Consider the following 18909-nt stretch of genomic DNA (forward strand, 5'->3'; position numbering starts at 1 on the left):
TCTTATTATACATGGGCCTTCTTGTGTTATCGCTTCACAGCGTACATGCCATTGAGCGTCGGGGCACTACCTGAGTTCTTCAACGGCAAGAACAAGTCAAAAACACCAGAGATGTGAGTCTTGCATATTATATATGTGTGATTGTAACGTTATTGATGATACATAGCTATTTTTTAATTTCTTAATTGTTTATGCTCCCAGTGTGTAATTTGAATAGATAAAAAAAAAATCAACTCTTTTCAACTGTGAAGCTTTTATGTTTGGGGACTTTATCTAAAGTCAAGGATCTTTCCTTCTATTTAGCTATCTGGCTTACCGTAATTTCATGATTGATACCTATCGACTGAACCCTCAGGAATACCTCACCTCAACGGCCTGTCGTCGAAATTTAGCGGGGGATGTCTGCGCTATCATGAGGTGCGGATGACATGGGGAAACTTAATTCACTTATGAGCAGGGCAGGTAACATAACTGTAGTTTTGGGTTCACCAGAAAAAGACTAAATTAATTTGCATAATCAAGGTTTATATGATGTAAAAAAAAATTGGAAAATGACATATAAATTGTAGGAGCCTAGAGGGACCTATATAGGCCTGAGCTTCCAAAACTGTTCACAACTGATGTAGATGCTTATAATCCCTATGGGTGTGGGTTTTCCCTTTGTTTCTTATACCTTCAGGGTTCATGCCTTCCTGGAACAGTGGGGTCTCAGATTAATTACCAGGTGGAAGCTGAGAGCCGCCCTACTCCAATGGGACCTCCTCCCACATCTCATTTCCATGTATTAGCTGATACCCCATCAGGTTTAGTTCCCACTTCAGCAAAAACACCACAGGTAAGCCAGACTGATAGCCTTATTTTCATTTTGTTTCTGGATATTGCTTGATCATTTATAAGTACTTAACAGTTTGCTATGATCTTCAGTGTGTAATCTTAAAGGACACTGTACCCAAATTATTCTTTTCGTGATTCAGATTGAGCATGAAATTTTAAGAAACTTTCTAATTTACTCCTATTATCAAATTTTCTTCGTTCTCTTGCTATCATTATTTGAAAAAGAAAGGCATCTAAGTTTTTTTTGGTTTCAGTACTCTGGACAGCACTTTTTTATTGGTGGATGAATTTATCCACCAATCAGCAGGACAACCCAGGGTGTTACACCAAAATGGGCCGGCATTTAAACTTACATTCTTGCATTTCAAATAAAGATACCAAGAGAATGAAGACAATTTGATAATAGGAGTAAATGAGAAAGTTGCTTAAATTTTTCATGCTCAACTCTGAATCACGAAAGAAAAATTTTGGGTACAGTGTCCTTTAATAAGAAGCTATGTGTCATGACAGTTATTCATTTTTCAGTCCTTTCTTCCTTTGTTCTTACTTTGCTAATTTATTTTGTGTACTTAAGTGTTTTTTTATCATGTTACATATATACATTTCCTCCTCCATATTATTAACCCTTCTTTAGTTTCTGTTTTCTCTTGCTCATGAAATAACATATTAAACTATCATGTTTGCTTTCTCTTCTCAATCACCAGACCACTGCCTCACAACAGATGCTGACTTTTCCAGAGTAAAGTAAAGAGAAGCCAAGTGACCTGCAAAATTTTGGTCTAAGAACAGATAGTACAGTAAGAAAAACACAAACGTCCAAGGTGAGAGTTATAGACTATCCTACCAATATATTATTTAATGTTAGAAAATTACACCATTTAAAAGTTGTGAAAGTAGATTGTTCTTATTAAATAGGAATATTTAGAGTGACGTCCATATTTAGTGCAATAAGATTTTATTTATATATATATTTATTTTTAATATATTTGTTTCTAACTGGCGTCAACGAGGAGGTTAGATAAGGAGAACAGTCTTTTAAACATATAATATTAACCGATTTTTTTACACAGACTAAGACTTTATATTTATTTCTTAAATATTTAAACTTTAATATAATTTTAAAAACTAAATCTACATATTGCTCTTTGGCTTATTTTTGCATTTGGTGCATCAATTTATATATAGTGTTTATTTAGCATTTAATGTCCCTTTAAAATTGTAGCTGTATTAAAGATTTACTGCCACAGAATAGCATTTAGAGATCCATATTTACATTGTGCTTTAAATGAATAGTAAAATATAAAACACTCTAATTTATTTAAGAGCAGGTTTAACACAGATGTTGATGTTTATATGAAGAACAGGTCTTGTAAACCATATTAATGTAAATAGTAATGTCACATAGTATTTTGTGACAGCATGTGCACCTACTCTATTCAAGGACTGGTGATTTAATAGTTACGCATACACTTGGTAAAATGCAGAAACTTTTAATATAACCGAAAGCTAGTCTTTCCCTACTTGGTCCACCTAAATGTGTTTCTAAATGCATTGGGCCACCCTTCTCCGATTTCAGTTTGGCTGCCTCATTCCATTAAAGCTAACAGTAAGCTACTTGCTCCTTTAAACTAAATCCACCATTACTAAAGATTATTTTACTTCAGTGGCATATGTTCAGCCTTGTGAATTGCTTATGGTGCTGTCACATTAACAGAAAACGGTTTTGTATATTTTATTGTCTCTTCTTTACTGCAGGGCTGTACCCCACCTCTCAGCTATGTGTACAGTAGCATTCTGGCTCGGGGGACAGTAAGGGTCTATCTGGGCTAAACAGATTATTATAACAATAGTAAGTGTAATATGTACCTTGTTATGTCTATGGAGAACCTGCACAGTAATTAAAAGCAAGTTTATTTCCTTTGTTGTCTTTATTTAATTAATTACTAGAACAATGTTGTAAGTAACTGAGGGTTCACCGTTACTTGGGTATAAGAATGGCAGTCCGCTGTATATGAGCTTTTTTTTTTTTTATACCTAATGCATATTCTCTGAGGGACTACTGGAAGACCAGTAATGTTATACGGGACACTGCTGATCCCTTAGAGCATGAAAATTTTTAAAAAACAAACAAAAAACCTTTGAATTGCTGTGCAGGATCTAGAAACATTAACAAGGTTAGGTTTACACTTACAAGGCAGCTTGATTATGTCTAGTAGGATGTGCTTGCCGTCAAGCTAAAAGTTGATTTTTGCTATGTTGTTTGCCCCATGGTACCATCATTGCTTTTCCTAGACACGTAGTATTTCTAACACATTCCCATTATTGTTTTATTATTATCCTTTGGCTAGAGTAAAGCAGCTGCAAGTGCAACAAGGGAATGGACAGAGCAAGAAACACTTCTGCTGCTTGAGGTAAGCAATGTGGAAAGGTCAAAACATTGGAATTGGATGTAGGTAACATAGGTATTAGTATACTATGCTGTTTGTGTTGTAAAAGCTCCCGGACAGCTGATATTTTCTTACAACTACCAAAGGCACTGGAAATGTACAAGGACGACTGGAACAAGGTATCTGAGCATGTGGGTAGCCGAACTCAGGATGAATGTATTCTGCACTTCCTGCGACTTGCCAATTGAGGATCCTATCTGGAGGACTCTGAAGCCTCATTGGGACCCCTGGCTTATCAGCAATTCTTTCAGCCAATCCGGAAACCCTGTTATGAGTACAGTAGCCTTCCCTGGCATCTGTGGTAGATCCGCGGGTTGCATCAGCGGCAGCTAATCAGCACTGGGTATGTTTGTTAGAGAGCCAGGGATTTTATGATGCAGCTTTTAGAAGACCGCTTTTGCTTTTTTTGAATCCTCAGGTTATCTTTTCTTTTAGCATTTTACTATACAATAAAAGCAAATATTTTAGATTGCCTGTTAAGGGTTTTTGGAAACCATTGTGTGTTTCACTCCCTTTAGATGAGTTTTCTAAGATGAAGGAAGAAGTCCCATCAGCCCTTGTAGAAGCTCATGTCCGGAAAGTGGAGGATGCAGCAAAAATCACTGGAAAACCGGACCCCAGCTATGGACTGGAGAGTAGTGGCATCGCTGGAACCACTGGTGAAGACAATGAGAGGATAGGTGAGTTAGGTTTGTTTATGGGACTAATATGACAAATGTGTGTCTCTGCTTCCTTTCTCAAGGTTGTTTAAGGTGAAGTAAACTATGTACTATGAAGTATATGTTTTATTATTATTTTTTATGTTGTGTTCAGAATACAGTTGATGGTGCAGATATCACAGTTATACATGTATTACAAAGGCAATACAGCTTTATACAAAGATGATTTACTAATTAACAATTGCTGATTTACTCATCACAATTTGTACTTATTTAGGATGTTTGATATATATCGGCAAGGGCTGGTTGCAGATGTTGTGCATTTCACTGGATTATTGTCATCTGGTTCACCAGAGTTTAATTTCAGTTCGAAATACATTTCTGTATGTGTGGAACAACCCTTATATTGCCCCCATTATTTAATACTGTGTGTGTGTGTGTAAAGGAGGTACATATATTTTGCGAGGTATTATGAGGTTATGTGTTTCTAAAGGGTAATCAATACATTTTCTTGCTCAGCAGGGATGGCTAGAGGCTGCAGGAATAAACTTGTGTTGGCTGGTGTGGCATTCATGATTTACCGACTAGCACATAGGCCCTGCAGGAGTTAGTTGTTGTGCTTTGAAATAGTGCTGATAAGTAGTTCAGGATAACAATATGACTCTAGAACCAATCAATGTTGGGGGGGGGGGAAATTACTAATACATTTACACACCCAATTTTCATCTGTTTTAAATTTTGAGGGTTATAAGTGTAGGAAAAAAAATAATTCACACACTGAAGATCAGGCATTTAGTATTGAAGCAAATATTGAGCCTTATTTATATAACATCTCCATTGTTTTGAAAACAATATAAACTATTTAAATAAGATCTGTGTGAACACAAACCCTTTCTTTCCTATGGCATGGGAGAGTTCACAACGTCATTCCAATTACTAGTCGGATATTCAACTATGGCCAGCAGGAGGAGGCAAAGAGCACCCCAGCAAAGCTGTTTAAGTGTAACTTCCCTTACCCATAATCCCCAGTTATTCTCTTTGCCATTGTCAATGGAGGATGTACAAAGTCAGTGTCTGAAGAATTTAATCCTTTTAATAGGTACTTTTCCCTGCAGCAATGATTGATTGGGGTCTAGCAGTGTCCCACGTCAACCTCTTTAGTAAGAGTAGTGGTGGCTTTAGCAGTTAGAAAGGTGGCGAGGTAGTCTTTGCTTTACTTCTAACATTTATGCTACTCCTCTTATAGAAAACCAGGATCGCTCCATGTCCTGCCAGCTGTCGATTGAGGCTGACAGACTGGGAAGTGCTGTGTCTGCTCCACAGCAGAAGATCCTGGAGGGTAAGTCCGTTATTAAATCCTTCCCTTGGCAGGTAAAACTGTTACTGTCATCAGGGAAAGGGAGGACTTTGAAGGGTAACCAACTGGCACCTCCATTGCCCTCTTTGATGGGTCTGGAAACCTTTGTTATATCCAGGTTGGGGATATCAGTTATTTAAGCAGTTTGGATCTACCTGGCATCTCCTTTAAACAGGCTCCGGTTCACTCATTATTGGGTGTTTCCCTCTGACATAACTCAACTACCCTCATAGTTTTGTTTACAGTTAAAAATGACACAGGGTGTTGAGGCTTTTATTTATTTGTGTGGACCTTTATAATGGAGCTTCTACACTCTAGCTCCTTTAGCTGGTATGTTCCTCATTTAGAGCAGCGGCACCTCCGGCTTCAGTAGAGGGGGCTAGCACTTACTGTGTTATGCTTCTATTTTTATAACATCAATGTGCACCATTATCTGATGCTGCGGCGGCTCTCCAGCTAGATGAGAGGAGACTACCGCCAGTCTTTTTAGAAAATATTCTCTGGCAGTGCTATTTTAGGCAATCGCAATAAGCGCCAATACACTGACTGAAAGGTTTTCCCCATGAACCTGCAAGTCCCTTATTAAGCTCCTGACGCATCACTCAGTTATGGCGCTTGCATACGGTGCTGGCTAATGCATGCTTCTTTATTAGTAAGATGCTAGATAGCGATGACCACATTTGAAGGGTTTTCTCCCCTCATCTGTTATCGAGTTAATAATTTAGAGGGGTCTCGCTGGTGCACTAAGCTTCAGGTATTTAGCTTTTGTGTCAGCTCTATTTTATTATATGCGGCTATGTACCTTTATTCTCATATTAGAATACCGCCATTGTGGGCGGACACTATGGCGCAGCTAGTTAGCTATGCGGTGGAGGAGCCATGAGCATTCGCTCTGCTGGATAGGAGACTTATGGTCTGTTTTTGTTTTCAGAGCCGTGAGCGTTGGGCTCTATACAGAATAATTGTGTTTCTTTTGTTCCAACCTTGCCTACATAGTAAGTGAGATCCGCTTCAGCAGACATACATTTCTGTTGGCGCCATTTTGGAAATAGCTTTTCTATTCCACTATGGGCAGTGAGTTTGCGGTTTGAGCACATTTTAGATGTCTTCATCATGTAATGTTAAGTACGATCTCTATGTGAGCCTCATTTAAACCTATTCAGCTAGACCTTCATAGAGGTTTATTCCCCTCCTAAGGTGTTTTATATCAGTTTTCTCCTACATTGGTGTATCCGGTCCACGGCTTCATCCTTACTTATGGGATATTCTCAATCCCTACAGGAAGTGGCAAAGAGAGCACACAGCAGAGCTGTCCATATAGCTCCCCTCAGGCTCCGCCCCCCCAGTCATTCTCTTTTGTCCGCTCTAACTAGTAGCATCTCCACGGGGGTGGTAAAGAGTATGTGGTGTTAGTTGTAGTTTTTTATTTCTTCTATCAAGAGTTTGTTATTTTAAAATAGTGCTGGCTTGTACTATTTTACTCTGCAGCAGAAAGTGATGAAGATTTCTGCTAAGAGGAATATGCTTTTAGCACCAGTAACTAAAATCCATTGCTGTTCCCACGCAGGACTGTTGAAACCAGAGAACATCAGTTGGGGGGAACAGTTTGCAGGCTTAACTGCTTCAGGTATGATCAGTAATTTTCTAACAAGACCATGTAATGCTAGAAGACTGTCAGAAATTCCCTCTGGGATAGGTAAGCCATTTTTCTTAGACTCTGTATAAATGATGGCTTATATTAAGGGCTCTATGCTGGTTGACATTTATTGTGGGCTTAATTGATTGCTTTTTAGCATGTTTTTTGCTATAAATAAGGTGTTTTTTTCAAACTTTAAAACACTTTTGGGGTTTAATTTGCGCCTGGCACTTATTTAGACACCTAATCTAGTCAGAAAGGACCCTCCACTCTGGAATGAAGAGGGAGGAGGCCTCATTTTTCCGCTGCCTCAATTGTGCAGTGGTTTTGCCTAGGCAGTTCATGCAGCTTCACGTGGGGAGTCCAGAGGCATCAGAAAAGGGCTCCAGAGAGGCTTATTTCCTACTAAAATAATCCTAAGGAAGGTAAAGGCCACAGTGGAAGCTGTGGCATGGTTCTGTAATGTGTTAACCGGTTAATAACTGTTATTAGCTCCGGTTTGGGCATTAAGGGGTTAATTGGTCTGAAAATGTGTGTGCAATCTTTTCAAGCAATAAGACACTGTGCTGAAAATTTCATTAAAATCGGATGTTTATTTGAGGGTTTTTTTGATGTTTCAGTAATAAAGTGTGCACTTTTATTATTTAAGACAGTAACGCTTTTGTCAAAAATAATTTTTATTGCATTGAAGTTCTGTTTAAGTCTGTCAAACATGTCTGAATCTTCAGATAGCCTATGTTCTGTATGCTCAAAGTCCAAGGTGGTTCCCCATTAAATTTATGTGTGAAGTGTGCCATAGCGTCCAAGCAGCTTAAGGGACCATACAATCACACTTAAAAATATAGCCCAAGATGATTCTTTTGCTGAAGGTAGTGAAGATAGCTCGCTATCCTCTCCTTCTGTGTCAATAACAGCTATGCCCGCGCAAGCGATGCCCAGTACATCTAGCGCACCAATTGCGATTACTATGCAACAGTTAGCGGCAGTAATGGATAATTCTCTCTCAAGCATTTTTATCCAAACTGCCAGCTTTTCTTAGGAAGCGTGATTGCTCAGTTTTAAACACAGAAAATGAGCAAGCAGACGCAGAGGATAATTTATCTGTAGTGCCCTCACATCAATCTGACTTGGTGGTGAGGGAGGGCCTGTCTGAGGGAGAAAATTTCTGACACAGGAAAAGTTTCTCAGCAGGCAGAGCCTGATGCCCATAGCATTTAAATTTAAGCTAGAACACCTTCGCGCCCTACTAAGGAGGTCCTAGCTACACTTGATGATTGTGATCCTTTGGTGATCCCAGAAAAATTGTGTAAAATGGACAAATTCTTAGAGGTCCCTGTACACACTGATGCAATTCGATACCTAAGAGGGTGGCGGATATCGTGACTAAGGAGTGGGAGAAGCCAGGTGTACCTTTTGTTCCCCCTCCTATATTTAAGAAAATGTTCCCAATTGTTGACCATAGAAGCGACGCGTGGCAGACGGTCCTCTAAGGTAGAGGGGGCAGGTTTCACACTAGCTAAGCGCACGACTATACCATAGAAGACAGTTGCGCTTTCAAAGATCCGATGGATAAAAAATTAGAAGTTTTACTTAAGAAAATTTTTGTTCAACAAGGTTTTCTTCTTCAACCAATTTCTTGCATTATTCCTGTAACCACTGCAGCTGCTTTTTGGTTTGAGGAATAGAAAACTCGCTCCAGAAGGAGACTTCTTATGATGAAGTCATGGATAGAATTCACGCCCTGAAGTTGGCTAATTCTTTCATTACAGATGCCGCTTTTCAGTTAGCTAAATTAGCGGCGAAAAATCTGGTTTCGCAATAGTGGCGCGTAGAGCGCTTGGCTAAAATCGTGGTTGGCGGATGTGTCGTCCAAAACAAAATTGCTTAATATTCCTTTCAAGGGTAAGACCCTATTCGGGGCCAGAGTTGAAAGAAATTATTTCAGATATCACTGGGGGAAAGGGCCATGCCTCCCACAGGATAGACCTTTCAAAGCTAAAAACAAGTCTAATTTTCGTTCCTTTCACAATTTCAGGAACGGACCGGCTTCTACCTCTCAGCACTAGGCAAGAGGGTAACGCACCCCAGCCCAAACCAGCATGGAAACCATTGCTAGGCTGGAACAAGGGTAAGACAGGCCAAAAAGACTTCTGCTGCTAGCAAGACAGCATGAAGGGGTAGCCCCCGATCCGGGACCGGATCTAGTAGGGGGCAGACTTTCTCTCTTTGCTCAGGCCTGGGCAAGAGATGTCCGGACCCCCTGGGCACTAGAAATTGTCTCTCAGGGGTATCTTCTAGAATTCAAGGACCTTCCTCCAAGGGGAAGGTTCCACATGTCTCGCTTATCTTTAGACCGGATAAAAAGAGACAGGCATTCTTACATTGCGTAGAAGACCTTGTGATACACCCATGTTCCAACAGCAGAACAAGGACTGGATTTTACTCAAAACTGTTTGTAGTTCCCAAAAAGGAGGAACGTTCAGGCCAATTCTGGACTTAAAGATCCTAAACAAATTCCTCAGAGTTCCATCATTCAAAATGGAAACCATTCGGACAATTTTACCAATGATCCAGGAGGGTCAATATATGACTACCGTGGACTTAAAGGATGCGTACCTGCATATTCCTATCCACAGAGATCACCTCAGTTCCTGAGGTTCGCCTTTCTGGACAAGCATTACCAGTTCGTGGCTCTTCCCTTCGGATTGGCCACTGCTCCCAGAATTTTCACAAAGGTGCTAGGGTCCCTTCTAGCGGTGCTAAGGCCAAGGGGCATTGCAGTAGCACCTTACCTAGACGACATTTTAAAACAAGCGTCGTCCTTTCACAAAGCAAAGGCTCATACAGACATTGTTCTAGCCTTTCTAAGGTCTCACGGGTGGAAGGTGAACATAGAAAAAAGTTATCTGTCCCCGTTCACAAGGGTTCCCTTCCTGGGAACAATAATAGACTCAGTAGAAATGAAGATCTTTCTGACAGAGGTCAGGAAGTTAAAACTTCTTATCACTTGTCGAGTTCTTCAATCCATTCCTCAACCCTCCATAGCTCAGTGCATGGAGGTAATAGGACTCATGGTTGCAGCAATGGACGTGGTTCCATTTGCTCGAATTCATTTAAGACAATTGCAACTGTGCATGCTCAAACAGTGGAATGGGGATTTTTTTTATTTATTTAATTATAAACCAACAAAATATCCAGACATTATCTGTAGCAGTAAAAAATTTGTTACATGCACATATTTATCTTACCACGCACGATAATTTGAAACAAAACTTAACAAATACTATATCAGATAGCTCGGAAGGAAAAGAGAAAAGAAAAGGACAAATGAACATATATACCTATTTGTGTCAGCTTGATTATCTGAATATGTAGTTTTACTGTGCCTTGCATTTCTCTTGTTAAGTGTATTCAGTCCACGGGTCATCCATTACTTATGGGATTATATCACCTTCCCAACAGGAAGTTGCAAGAGGATCACCCAAGCAGAGCTGCTATATAGCTCCTCCCCTCACACGTCATATCCAGTCATTCTCTTGCAACTCAACTAGATAGGTCTTTGTGAGAGGTCTGTGGCCCCCTATCTGGAAACGGATCTAGTGGGGGGCAGACTATCTCTCTTCGCCCAGGCTTGGGCAAGAGATGTCCAGGATCCCTGGGCGTTAGAGATCATATCTCAGGGATATCTTCTGGACTTCAAAGCATCTCCTCCACAAGGGAGATTTCATCTTTCAAGGTTATCAGCAAACCAAATAAAGAAAGAGGCATTTCTACGTTGTGTGCAAGACCTCTTAGTATTGGGGGTGATCCACCCAGTTCCGCGGACGGAACAAGGGCAAGGGTTTTACTCTAATCTGTTTGTGGTTCCCAAGAAAGAGGGAACCTTCAGACCAATCTCAGGGATCATGGACTCAGGAGGAGAAACTCCTCCCAATAAATATTCTAGAGTTAAGAGCAATATTCAATGCTCTTCTAGCTTGGCCTCAGTTAGCAACACTGAGGTTCATCAGATTCCAGTCGGACAACATCACGACTGTGGCTTACATCAACCATCAAGGGGAAACCAGGAGTTCCCTAGCGATGTTAGAAGTCTCAAAGATAATTCGCTGGGCAGAGTCTCACTCTTGCCACCTGTCAGCGATCCACATCCCAGGTGTACAGAACTGGGAGGCGGATTTTCGAAGTCGTCAGACTTTTCATCCGGGGGAGTGGGAACTCCATCCGGAGGTGTTTATTCAACTGGTCCATCGTTGGGGCAAACCAGAACTGGATCTCATGGCGTCTCGCCAGAACGCCAAGCTTCCTTGTTACGGATCCAGGTCCAGGGACCCGGGAGCGGTGCTGATAGATGCTTTGACAGCCCCTTGGGTCTTCAACATGGCTTATGTGTTTCCACCATTCCCGATGCTTCCTCGACTGATTGCCAGGATCAAACAGGAAAGGGCATTGGTGATTCTGATAGCGCCTGCGTGGCCACGCAGGACCTGGTATGCAGACCTAGTGGACATGTCGTCCTGTCCACCATGGTCTCTGCCTCTGAGGCAGGACCTTCTAATTTAGGGTCCTTTCAATCATCCAAATCTAGTTTCTCTGAGACTGACTGCATGGAGATTGAACGCTTGATTCTATCAAAGCGTGGCTTCTCGGAGTCGGTTATTGATACCTTAATACAGGCTCGGAAACCTGTTACCAGAAAAATTTACCATAAGATATGGCGTAAATATTTATACTGGTGCGAATCCAAGAGTTACTCATGGAATAAGGTTAGGATTCCTAGGATATTGTCTTTTCTACAAGAGGGTTTAGAAAAGGGCTTATCTGCTAGTTCGTTAAAGGGACAGATTTCTGCTCTGTCTATTCTTCTACACAAACGTCTGGCAGAAGTTCCAGACGTTCAGGCCTTTTGTCAGGCTTTGGCTAGGATTAGGCCTGTGTTTAAGACTGTAAGACTGTTGCTCCGCCGTGGAGTTTAAACTTAGTTCTTAAAGTTCTTCAAGGTGTTCCGTTTGAACCCCTTCATTCCATTGATATTAAGCTGTTATCTTGGAAAGTTCTGTTTTTGATGGCTATTTCCTCGGCTCGAAGAGTCTCTGAGTTATCTGCTTTACATTGTGATTCTCCTTATCTGATTTTCCATTCAGACAAGGTAGTTCTGCGTACTAAACCTGGGTTCTTACCTAAGGTAGTTTCTAACAGGAATATCAATCAAGAGATTTTTGTTCCATCACTGTGTCCTAACCCTTCTTCAAAGAAGGAACGACTCTTACATAATCTGGACGTAGTCCGTGCCCTGAAGTTCTATTTGTAGGCAACTAAAGATTTTCGTCAAACTTCTTCCCTGTTTGTCGTTTACTCTGGACAGAGGAGAGGTCAAAAAGCTTCGGCTACCTCTCTCTCCTTTTGGCTTCGTAGCATAATACGCTTAGCCTATGAGACTGCTGGACAGCAGCCTCCTGGAAGAGTTACAGCTCATTCCACTAGAGCTGTGGCTTCCACCTGGGCCTTTAAGAATGAGGCCTCTGTTGAACAGATTTGCAAGGCTGCAACTTGGTCTTCACTTCACACTTTTTCAAAATTTTACAAATTTGACACTTTTGCTTCTTCGGAGGCTGTTTTTGGGAGAAAGGTTCTACAGGCAGTGGTTCCTTCCGTTTAAGTACCTGCCTTGTCCCTCCGATCATCCGTGTACTTTAGCTTTGGTATTGGTATCCCATAAGTAATGGATGACCCGTGGACTGAATACACTTAACAAGAGAAAACATAATTTATGCTTACCTGATAAATTTATTTCTCTTGTAGTGTATTCAGTCCACGGCCCGCCCTGTCTTTTAAGGCAGATCTAAATTTTTAATTTAAACTACAGTCACCACTGCACCCTATGGTTTCTCCTTTCTTGTCTTGTTTCGGTCGAATGACTGGATATGACGTGTGAGGGGAGGAGCTATATAGCAGCTCTGCTTGGGTGATCCTCTTGCAACTTCCTGTTGGGAAGGAGATATAATCCCATAAATAATGGATGACCCGTGGACTGAATACACTACAAGAGAAATAAATTTATCAGGTAAGCATAAATTATGTTTTTTCTCCCTTTCTCACGCCTTTCTTTCTCCAACATAGGTGTGTCCGGTCCACGGCGTCATCCTTACTTGTGGGATATTCTCCTCCCCAACAGGAAATGGCAAAGAGCCCAGCAAAGCTGGCCATATAGTCCCTCCTAGGCTCCGCCTACCCCAGTCATTCTCTTTGCCGTTGCACAGGCAACATCTCCACGGAGTTGGCTTAGAGTTTTTTGGTGTTTAAATGTAGTTTTTGTTCTTCAATCAAGAGTTTGTTATTTTAAAATAGTGCTGGTATGTACTATTTACTCTGAAACAGAAAAGAGATGAAGATTTCTGTTTGTAAGAGGAAAATGATTTTAGCAACCGTTACTAAAATCGATAGCTGTTTCCACACAGGACTGTTGAGATGAAGTAACTTCAGTTGGGGGAAACAGTGGGCAGACTTTGCTGCTTGAGGTATGACACATTTCTAACAAGACTCGGTAATGCTGGAAGCTGTCATTTTCCCTATGGGAACCGGTAAGCCATTTTCTTAGTTTAAGTAAAAGAATAAAGGGCTTCATTAGGGCTTAAAAAACTGGTAGACATTTTTCTGGGCTAAAACGATTACTTTACTAAGTATATTTGGCAGATTATTACTTTCAATAGTTGTTAAATCTTGGGGATTGTTTTAATAAAAACGGCAGGCACTGTATTGGACACCTTTTTCACTGGGGGCCTTTTCTAGTCATAGACAGAGCCTCATTTTCGCGCCTCTAATGCGCAGTTGTTTTTGGAAAGCATGGCATGCAGATGCATGTGTGAGGAGCTAAGAACCACTGAAAAAGCTTATAGAAGGCATCATTTGGTATCGTATTCCCCTCTGGGCTTGGTTGGGTCTCAGCAAAGCAGATACCTGGGACTGTATAGGGGTTAAATGTAAAAACGGCTCCGGTTCCGTTATTTTAAGGGTTAAAGCTTTCAAATTTGGTGTGCAATACTTTTAAGGCTTTAAGTTACTGTGGTGAAATTTTGGTGAATTTTGAACAATTCCTTCATACTTTTTCACATATTCAGTAATAAAGTGTGTTCAGTTTAAAATTTAAAGGGACAGTAACGGTTTTATTGTAAAACGTTTTTTGTGCTTTGTTGACAAGTTTAAGCCTGTTTAACATGTCTGAACCATCAGATAACGATGTTCTATATGTATGAAAGCCAATGTGTCTCCCCATTTAAATATATGTGATATATTTGTGTCATAATGTCCAAACAAAGTAGGGATAATAATGCCATAGATATGATATTGCCCAAGATGATTCCTCTAATGAGGGGAGTAAGCATGGTACTGCATCATCCCCTTCTGTGTCTACACCAGTTTTGCCCACACAAGAGGCCCCTAGTACATCTAGTGCGCCAATACTTATTACCATACAACAATTAATGGCTGTAATGGATAATTCTATTGCATGCATTTTTTCCAAAATGCCTACTTATCAGAGAAAGCGTGATTGCTCTGTTTTAAACACTGAAGAGCAAGAGGACGCTGATGATATCTGTTCTGACATACCCTCACACCTATCTGAAGGGGCCAGGAGGGAGGTTTTGTCTGAGGGAGAAATTTCAGATTCAGGGAAAATTTCTCAACAAGCAGAACCTGATATTGTAACTTTTAAATTTAAATTACAACATCTCCACGCACTACTTAAGGAGGTATTATCTACTCTGGATGATTGTGACAATTTGGTCATTCCAGAGAAATTAGGTAAGATGGACAAGTTCCTAGAGGTTCCGGTGCCCCCCGATGTTTTTCCTATACCCAAGCGGGTGGCGGACATAGTAAATAAGGAGTGGGAAAGGCCCGGCATACCTTTTGTCCTCCCCCTATATTTAAGAAATTATTTCCTATAGTCGACCCCAGAAAGGACTTATAGCATACAGTCCCCAAGGTCGAGGGGGGCGGTTTCTACTCTAAACAAACGCACTTCTATTCCTATAGAAGATAGTTGTGCTTTCAAGATCCTATGGATTAAAGGTTAGAGGGTTTGCTTAAAAAGATGTTTGTTCAGCAAGGTTACCTTCTACAACCAATTTCATGCATTGTTCCTGTCACTACAGCTGCGTGTTTCTGGTTCGAAGAACTAGAAAAGTCGCTCAATAAAGAATCTTCGTACGAGGAGGTTTTGGACAGAGTTCAAGCTCTTAAATTGGCTAACTCTTTTATTTTAGATGCCGCTTTGCAATTAGCTAGATTAGCGGCGAATAATTCAGGGTTTGCTATCGTGGCGCGCAGAGCGCTTTTGCTTAACATCCCTTTCAAGGGTAAAACACTGTTTGGCCCTGACTTGAAAGAGATTATTTCAGACATCACTGGGGGAAAGGGCCACGCCCTTCCTCTGGATAGGTCTTTTAAGGCTAAAAATAAGCCAAATTTTCGTCCCTTTCGCAGAAACGGACCAGCCTCAAATTCTACACCCTCTAAGCAAGAGGGTAATACTTCTCAAACCAAGCCAGCCTGGAGGCCGATGCAAGGCTGGAACAAGGGTAAGCAGGCCAAGTCACCTGCCACTGCTACCAAAACAGCATGAAGTGTTGGCCCCCGATCTGGGAAGGATCTGGTGGGGGGCAGACTTTCTCTCTTTGCTCAGGCTGGGGCAAGAGATGTTCAGGATCCTTGGGCGCTAGAAATAGTTTCTCAAGGTTATCTCCTGGAATTCAGGGAACTACCCCCCAAGGGGAAGGTTCCACGGGTCTCAATTATCTTCGAACAGGCATTCTTACACTGTGTAGAAGACCTGTTAAGCATGGGAGTGATTCATCCTGTTCCATTAGGAGAACAAGGGATGGGTTTTTACTCCAAACTGTTCATAATTCCCAAAAAAGAGGGAACATTCAGACCTATTTTAGATCTCAAGATTCTAAACAAGTTTCTAAGGGTTTCATCGTTCAAAATGGAAACCATTCGAACGATCCTTCCTACCATCCAGGAAGGTCAATTCATGACCACGGTGGACTTAAAGGATGCGTACCTACGTATTCCTATCCACAAGGAACATTTTCGGTTCCTAAGGTTCGCCTTTCTGGAGAAGCATTACCAGTTTGTGGCACTTCCATTCGGATTAGCCACTGCTCCAAGGATTTTCACAAGGGTACTAGGGTCCCTTCTAGCGGTGCTAAGACCAAGGGGCATTGCAGTAGTACCTTACTTGGACGACATCCTGATTCAAGTGTCGTCTCTGTCAAAAGCAAGGGCTCATACGGACATTGTCCTAGCCTTTCTCAGATCTCACAGGTGGAAAGTGAACATAGAAATAAGTTCTCTGTCCCCGTCAACAAGAGTTCCCTTCTTGGGAACAATAATAGTTTCCTTAGAAATGAAGGTTTTTCTGACAGAGGCCAGAAAATCAAAACTTCTAAGCTCTTGTCAGGTACTTCATTCTGTTCTTCTTCCTTCCATAGCGCAGTGCATGGAAGTAATAGGTTTGATGGTTGCGGCAATGGACATAGTTCCTTTTGCACAAATTCATCTAAGACCATTACACCTGTGCATGCTCAGACAGTGGAATGGGGATTATACAGACTTGTCTCCGACGATACAAGTAGATCAAATAACCAGAGATTCACTCCGTTGGTGGCTGACCCTGGACAACCTGTCACAGGGAATGAGCTTCCGCAGACCAGAGTGGGTCATTGTCACGACCGACGCCAGTCTGATGGGCTGGGGCGCGGTCTGGGAACCCCTGAAAGCTCAGGGTCTATGGTTTCGGGAAGACTCTCTTCTCCCGATAAACATAATGGAACTGAGAGCGATATTCAATGCTCTCAAGGCTTGGCCTCGACTAGCAAAGGCCAAATTCATAAGGTTTCAATCAGACATCATGACGACTGTTACATATATCAACCATCAGGGGGTAACAAGGAGTTCCCTGGCGATGGAGGAGCATCCGGGGGAGTGGGAACTCCATCTGGAAATCTTTGCCCAAATAACTCAATTATGGGGCATTCCAGACATGGTTCTGATGGCCTCTCGTCAGAACTTCATGGTCCCTTGTTACGGGTCCAAATCCAGGGATCCCAAGGCGACTCTATTGGATACAATAGTAGCACCTTGGATCTTCAACCTAGCTTATGTATTCCCACCGTTTCCTCTCATTCCCAGGCTGGTAGCCAGGATCAATCTGGAGAGGGCTTCGGTGATCTTGATAGTTCCTGTGTGGCCACGCAGGACTTGGTATGCAGACCTGGTGAATGTGTCATCGGCTCCACCATGGAAGCTACCTTTGAGACAGGACCTTCTTATTCAGGGTCCATTCGAACATCCGAATCTGGTTTTCCTCCAACTGACTGCTTGGAGTTTGAACGCTTGATTTTATCAAAGCGTGGGTTTTCAGATTCTGTAATAGATACTCTTATTCAGGCTAGAAAGCCTGTAACTAGAAAATTTACCATAATATATGGAAAAAATATATCTGTTGGTGTGAATCTAAAGGATTCCCATGGAACAAGATAAAAATTCCTAAGATTCTTTCCTTTCTACAAGAAGGTTTGGAGAAAGGATTTTCTGCGAGTTCTCTGAAGGGACAGATCTCTGCTTTATCTGTTTTACTTCACAAAAGGCTGGCAGCTGTGCCAGACGTTTAAGCGTTTGTTCAGGCTCTGGTTAGAATCAAGCCTGTTTACAGACCTTTGACTCTTCCCTGGAGTCTTAATCTAGTTCTTTCAGTTCTTCAAGGGGTTCCGTTTGAACCCTTACATTCCGTAGATATTAAGTTATTATCTTGGAAAGTTTTGTTTTAGGTTGCAATTTCTTCCGCTAGAAGAGTTTCTGAGTTATCTGCTCTGCAGTGTTCTCCGCCCTATCTGGTCCATGCAGATAAGGTGGTTTTACGTACTGAGCCTGGTTTTCTTCCGAAGGTTGTTTCCAACAAAAATATTAACCAGGAGATAGTTGTACCTTCTTTGTGTCCGAATCCAGTTTCATAGAAGGAACGTTTGTTACACAATTTGGACGTTGTCCGTGCTCTAAAATTCTATTTAGAGGCTACTGAAGATTTTAGACAAACATCTTCTTTGTTTGTTGTTTATTCTGGTTAAAGGAGAGGTAAAAAAAGCAACTTCTACCTCTCTTTCCTTTTGGTTTAAAAGCATCATCAGATTGGCTTTTGAGACTGCCGGACGGCAGCCTCCTGAAAGTATCACAGCTCACTCCACTAGGGCTGTGGCTTCCACATGGGCCTTCAAGAATGAGGTTCCTGTTGACCAAATTTTTTTAAATTATATACTTTTGCTTCTTCGGAGGCTATTTTTGGGAGAAAGGTTTTGCAAGCCGTGGTGCCTTCCGTTTGGGTGACCTGATTTGCTCCCTCCCTTCATCCGTGTCCTAAAGCTTTGGTATTGGTTCCCACAAGTAAGGATGACGCCGTGGACCGGACACACCTATGTTGGAGAAAACATAATTTATGCTTACCTGATAAATTACTTTCTCCAACGGTGTGTCCGGTCCACGGCCCGCCCTGGTTTTTTTAATCAGGTCTGATGAATTATTTTCTCTAACTACAGTCACCACGTTACCATATGGTTTCTCCTATATATATTTCCTCCTGTCCGTCGGTCGAATGACTGGGGTAGGCGGAGCCTAGGAGGGACTATATGGCCAGCTTTGCTGGGCTCTTTGCCATTTCCTGTTGGGGAGGAGAATATCCCACAAGTAAGGATGACGCCGTGGACCGGACACACCGTTGGAGAAAGTAATTTATCAGGTAAGCATAAATTCTGTTTTTCTTATTTCAATTTTGCATTAACATTGGGTTGATGTTGGTGTGTTTTTATTATTGTATTTGCCTGCCCCCCCAAATCAAACTAATTAAAACAACACAAGATAAAACAAAACACACACAAAAAAAAAAGGGAAAAGGATTCCTCCACTTCTCCCACCCCCATT

At 41.5% G+C, this 18909-nt stretch overlaps 1 protein-coding gene across 1 annotated transcript in view; it reads left to right on the forward strand.

The window, feature by feature from the left end:
• Nucleotides 1-18909, forward strand: part of SMARCC2 (SWI/SNF related, matrix associated, actin dependent regulator of chromatin subfamily c member 2) — a 422396-nt gene that overhangs the window by 150917 nt on the left and 252570 nt on the right. The window contains 10 exon segments of the mRNA XM_053708105.1: nucleotides 41-62; nucleotides 64-113; nucleotides 304-417; nucleotides 680-710; nucleotides 713-835; nucleotides 1539-1655; nucleotides 3183-3245; nucleotides 3368-3525; nucleotides 3527-3569; nucleotides 3571-3961. Coding sequence (XP_053564080.1) covers nucleotides 41-62; nucleotides 64-113; nucleotides 304-417; nucleotides 680-710; nucleotides 713-835; nucleotides 1539-1655; nucleotides 3183-3245; nucleotides 3368-3525; nucleotides 3527-3569; nucleotides 3571-3961 — 1112 coding nt within the window.

This window comes from Bombina bombina, chromosome 3 (genome assembly GCF_027579735.1).
Source record: "Bombina bombina isolate aBomBom1 chromosome 3, aBomBom1.pri, whole genome shotgun sequence".
Taxonomy (NCBI): Eukaryota; Metazoa; Chordata; class Amphibia; order Anura; family Bombinatoridae; genus Bombina; species Bombina bombina.